A 6,000-nucleotide genomic window follows, 5' to 3' on the forward strand; every position below is an offset into this window, starting at 1 on the left:
GTCGACAGGCCAAACCACTTTTGAGCTCACGAGCTCAATGCATACCAGGAGATGCAAGGTCAAAACAGTCAATGTAAAGTCAATAAAAGTCCATAATGTCCTCAAAGCTTATTAGAAAAATACAAAAAAAACTCACTTCTGACCCTGTCAAGGAGTTCAAAACAACTTGTTGCGAATCTTCATACCTGAGCAAGCAATCTTTGCAAGGGCCTCGATGAGTTCCGCTGGATGATCTTCACCATCTCCGCCTTGTATCCATGCCTGGAAAAAGAAAAATCTTGAGACAATAGCAACAGGGATGGTCCAAAATTGAGCTCCACATTCTGTCATTTCCAGAATGTTCTCCTGTGCAATTGTTCTGAGCATGATCGATGAAGCTGCCAAACCTTTGGCTCGTCCAGTCCCAGTATCGTTGCTTAGTTTGGTTTGACAATTTAGTTTGGAAACTAAAAAGAACTAGAGGTCAGGCAGAACAACACAATCGTCAAACCTCCAGTACCATGTTGCTGTGCTTCTTGGGATCGTGCAAAGGTTGAGCACTCACTTGTTGTTCCTTAAAGGTATTGTCCACAGTGCCAGACGCTGCCCGAGCTCCTCTCCTACAAGGACGCCTACTTCCATAGCCCCGACTCCAAGGTCCAGATCTTGCTGGCTCTCAAGTGCTACTTGAAGACGTGGATGAGGCAGATGGTGGCGGTGTTGTTCGAGCAAGACAAAGGTGATGGTATCGCTGCAAGAGCCATCTCGTTTGGGGAGTGTTGAGTATAACATGGTTGCCGTTCAGGAGTGTGGCAACCATGTTATACTTGATCTCTACTGCATCAAGACATAGTTCCAGGATAGCGCTGGCTATAGAGCTTCTTTAGAAAGCTCGTGAGGTTTGATATAAACCATTGAGGAATATATATCCAAAATATGCTTAGATGCTCTAGTTTTGTATAGCAAATAAAAAACTAGTTCACTAGGAGGGACAAAGTAGAGAGAAAATATTTGAGATATTCGTTAGTGTTGAAATTATATGATTTCATCATGACAGTAACATCTTAGAAGAAATATATAGTGTACAGAATTATAGATTTGATCTTTTGGAGGTACTACTCCCTTTTTCCTTCACATAAGAACTAATTGGTTTCTCTTTGCTCTAGATATTTCCTTGAACACAACTCAAAGCAATGTGCCATCCAAATCTGTGATAGCGTGGTTTTTCATTTTTGTCTTGGCAACTTTTTCTAATCACTAGAGCTAATATTACTGTGCCAAAAATATTTCTCATTAATGATCAGAATTAGAAGAAAAGAAAAGAAAAATTTCTGTCAGCAAACACCAATCCATTGAACATTTGCTCCTAAATATTTAAACAAACTCTTGAAGTTATTTAAAGACACTAAACATTCTAAACAAAATTAATCTGGACCGTCAGATAGAAAAATATACTGCTGATAAATATACAAGCATAGAAATATCTGTTTAAAATATCGCTAGATTTTTCAATGCCAATTGTATCCTTGACAAATTTACTCACTCCTAGTTGAATTTGTCAGTATTTAGGATTTGGGAATATTGAGGGACCAGCTCCTCTTTCCACCTCATTGCACGGATGCATAGGCCTCAATCAGCTTTTTATGAAGTCCCAGGCTTTGCTGGGAGCTGTGCATGGAGCCAATGTCAAAAAATTAATGTGAGCACATTCTTGGGGGATTGCTATTGCTTGGTATGATGGCTGTATGCCATGTATTGTAAGAGTGTATATGGAGCGCATCCACGATGAAAACATAGATACTGCATTTACAGATTCCACTATACGAATCTGGATTTATGTCACTACACACCACTTGTCTGGGATCCATGCCACCAGATCTTATTCGAGGAACACCACCATGACCTTGTGTTCACACGCCATTTTCTGATTCCATGTTGTCATCTATGGTGATTGGAAAACCAATTTCGTCGTCTGTTGGGAGAGCAATGTTGGCGTTGTATCGGCAAGTCTTATTACACCTGATGAAGCCGACTTTGCAACAGTAAGTCCCTTGCTCGCAACAATAGTTACAACCACCCAATTGATTACGGAGGCAACAGTAGTACTTCTTGTCGGGATTGCACTCCTCCACACAGGTTGCACCGCCAAATGGGGTAGCAATACTGAGGCAGCAATCCTTCTTACCAACTGCGCATAAAGATTTCATTCAGAACAATGGCCAACATGAAATTATACTTACGTTTGAAAGGCGTGCATACTTTTGCTGCGTTAGAGAGCCCCACAATTACAAGTGCCATTGCAAGCAGCAAGAGAAGGCGGAATGAGGCAGCCATGAGTTGATAACAAAGAGAATGAAGAACAAAGAACGAAGTGCAAAGGTTCTTAAATTCTCACTCGGGAGCCTCTGCAGCCGTTGGATATCTGGTGCAGCAGCCATCAGATCCTGGACCACAAAGAAAAAGATAGATATTCTGTATAAAATAGTTTTGAATCAGACTGGCGAACCTCCATCTTTATCAACCAGTAAATGATTTTTTAACATTTTGTATGTTGGGTGCCACGCATGCCCTGCCTTGTAAAAATTTATACAAAAGAGTGGTCCCAGATTGTCAATCAAACTCAATAGAACACTTAAGCATTGATCTCAATTTGACACTAACCACAGGAATATTCCAAGAATATTCTATGACTGGTAGGATTTATAGATGCAACATCTTGAAGGGTTGGAAGGTTGGTGTAAGGCTCATTCTTTGTTTGTTTCATTAGTATTGAAGCATGTTTTTTTAGGGATGGCAGAAGAGCAGAATATAAATCCTAATGAGGAATATATTGTTAGTGAGGAAGAATCTCTTGATGATATTATTGTGTGGCAAGGTTATTAGATTTTTGAGGTTTAAAGTAACATCAAGGAAGTTAAGGATTCTATCAATCTCATTAAGGATTTCCTACTTCACATAAACCTTTAAGAGTTGAATCAATTTTGTATTCATAATTAGTATTGGTACATTAAACATGTTAAGGATTATGGTATTGTGGAATGAAAGTCATCATTGGATGTTTGTGATAGCAAGGAAGTTGATTCTTGGTTAGAATTGTAAGAAAGTTGTTGCCATAAAGATAAAGTAAAAATTGATTTTTTTGTGATAAAGTTTATAGGCCATGCTTCTTTGTAGTGGAAGAATTACATCAAAGCTAATTTGAAGCCGACTCCTTAGAGTGAGTTGATAAAGGTTTTTCACACTTTTTTGGTCAAAAAGTTTGAAAAGGTTAAAACCAATTACTAGAGATTATATAAGGGATTTTGTTTTTAAATGCATATTACTTGCAAGTTTTGTGATATTTGCTTTAGTCTCACAAGCATCTATAATGAGCTGTTAAAGGTGCAATATTTCATCAAAAGTTTGAGCTCAGTGGATGTGCAATAGAAGGTTAAGAAGGATTTTCTAGCAATGTTAATTGATATTATTATTAAGGCTCAAATCTTTTTGCTAAAACCATCAATCAACTTGGTCAACTCTGATCAACGAGATGGTCTACAGGGTAGTCAACATGATGACTAGCTAGCCAATTCTTCATATTTGGGGAAGAAACAACCGTTGCTATATTCTCGCGAATGTGACTTCGGGTATCGAAAGTTACCTGTCGGCTAGTCCTTACGGACACTCTTACCTTATTGCCACGATGGCAAGAGGTCGGTATTGCTAGACCCGTTATCAGTCTTCGCCTAAGCTAGTTGAGAAACTGGTCATCACATGTGCACTTAGACCGGAAGGGCACTAAGGAAGGAAATCCTAAGTTGTCATTTAGTCAAGCAGACTTGACACGGTGATGAGAAACTCATGATGTTGGCTTGCACTTGCTAGTGTTGGAACCCCCGCGATATTGAGCTTGGTCCCTCAATATCGCTAGATGATAGCTTACTGTGTCCGCCAAACACCCTCGCTATCATGCCCTTTGTGTTAGTCTCATTTCGGTCCCAAATACTATTTATGGAAAGTGTCCAGATTTGCTCATTTGGCATATCTACGGAATGTAGAGATCGGCCTGAACACAATGGTGTTCGTCCCGTGTCCAAATTCATAATCTAAGGACATTCTATATTTAGTAAGTTTCGAGTTTGTCCCAGAGACTAACTCCTGATACTAAGGGAGGCTTGGGGTGAAAGCCCAAAGCGTGTGTTCCTCAAGGGGGGGGGGGGGGCTATGGGGGGTTCCAAATGTATAGTAGGGATAGTGGGTAGGTCGGGCATGGCCGACCAACCTGAGGCATAGTCTAGCTCCCGCTTGCGTGCCTGTCCTTGTTCTGCGTCCGGCTTGGGTCTAAGCCCAAGTTCCATTCCATGCTAGTTGGTGGAGTACCCATATCCTCACGTTAGGCCACCGGTATGCCGAAATAGCGCCAGACTCCGTTTGGCTTCGTTTTGCGTGCTAGTCCTGGCATTGGGATGCTGGTTGCTCCAGGACTGTTCCAAGTCGCTCCGGGCTCCTGTCCCTTCGCTCCTTGGGCTATATGCTCGGGAGTTGCTCCATGGTCCGGTTCCATCACTCCTTGGCGTCACGCTTGGGGGTTTGGCACCGTTCCTTCGTTCAGTGGCCCAAGGCCCTGAACCTCGGGTTCCTATGGACACGTGGCACGGACACGTGGTATGTGACACGTGGCATCTGTCACGTGGCACAAAGAGGGTTTAGGTTCCGCTTCGTGGTGGTATCCTATGGTAAATCGCCATAGGATAAAGGGTCAAAACCATGTGCGCTACATATATCATGGCTCGAAGAGTGGAAATGGCAATGAGGCTAAAAAACTTTATTTGCATCAACAATGAAAGTGTAGCGCACTTTATTTCTCTCCCTTTAAGCCAACTGGAAAAGGGGCAATTGTTTGATGAGAGAGCCTTTAATGGCTATTTTATCGCTATTTATCCCCCAAGGTTCCAAGGATCCATGGTGACAGTATATCCAAATCTCATCCCATGATCACATACACTACACTCACCCCCCCTTTAGGTGACAGTATATCCAAATCTCATCCTATGATCACATACGCTACAATCACATGCGCTACACTCACCCCCCTTCAAGTGACAGTATATCCAAATCTCATCCCATGATCATATACGCTACACTCACCCCCGTTACACTCACCCCCCCAGGTGACAATATATCCAAATCTCATCCCATAATCACATACGCTACAATCACCCCTGCTACAATCACCCCCCCTTCTCGGAACCAGCACTTCCATTTCCGCACTCAATCTACCAATCCTTCCATTGTGTAGATTAGCTATTCCATATGAGGCAATTAGTCATCCACCCGTACCGCAGTCCCACGGTGGATACCTTCGTCACCCCCGCTACACTCACCCCCCCTTCAGATGACAATATATCCAAGTCTCATCCCATGATCACATACGCTACACTCACCCCCCCCTTCTGGGAACCAGCACCTCCATTTTCGCACTCAATCTACCAATCTTTCCATTGTGTAGATTAGCTATTCCATATGAGGCAACTAGTCATCCACCCGTACCGCAGTCCCACGGTGGATACCTTCGTCTGTGGATACTTCACACAAGAGGAAGGACGTACGTATGCATGTCCAATATGTACGATTTCAAATTTAGGGGTAGGAATATACTTTGCTCAAGGGTATATTATATTTTTAAATAGTCACTAATCAATGGGATTCGAACCCGTGCCATTTGCTCTGATACCAATTGTAGCACACTTTATTTCTCTTATCTTAAGCCAACTGGAAAAGGGGCAATTGTTTGATGAGAGAGCCCTTAGTGGCTATTTTATCCTTATTTATCCCCCAAGGTTCCAAGGATCCACGGTGACAGTATATCCAAATCTTATCCCATGATCACATGTGCTACAAAAAGGATAAAGTGGAAGGCAATTGTTTTTGTTGTCAAAAGGTTGGACATCAAGGTAAGGATTGTCCTCTTATGAAGGAATCCAAGAATGCTAAGGTGAATGTAGTGAAATCCATCATAAATACAACTTAAGCATTCACTGA

The 6,000-nt window shown here is 42.0% G+C and overlaps 1 protein-coding gene and 1 pseudogene across 1 annotated transcript; both read right to left on the reverse strand.

Moving 5' to 3' along the window:
* Positions 1–366, reverse strand: part of LOC9650545 — a 31,738-nt pseudogene extending 31,372 nt beyond the window's left edge.
* A 1,307-nt stretch (positions 367–1,673) lies between these two features.
* Positions 1,674–2,353, reverse strand: LOC9650546. The gene is made up of 2 exons (XM_002968559.2): positions 2,220–2,353; positions 1,674–2,167 (listed from the first exon to the last, which is right to left on the reverse strand). Exons 1-2 carry the CDS (start codon positions 2,311–2,313, stop codon positions 1,890–1,892), a joined length of 372 nt encoding a protein of 123 aa, XP_002968605.1. The 5' UTR covers positions 2,314–2,353; the 3' UTR covers positions 1,674–1,889.
* Positions 2,354–6,000: the final 3,647 nt, after the last annotated feature.

The sequence above is a fragment of the Selaginella moellendorffii genome, unplaced genomic scaffold (assembly GCF_000143415.4).
Source record: "Selaginella moellendorffii unplaced genomic scaffold, v1.0 SELMOscaffold_10, whole genome shotgun sequence".
Classification (NCBI taxonomy): Eukaryota; Viridiplantae; Streptophyta; class Lycopodiopsida; order Selaginellales; family Selaginellaceae; genus Selaginella; species Selaginella moellendorffii.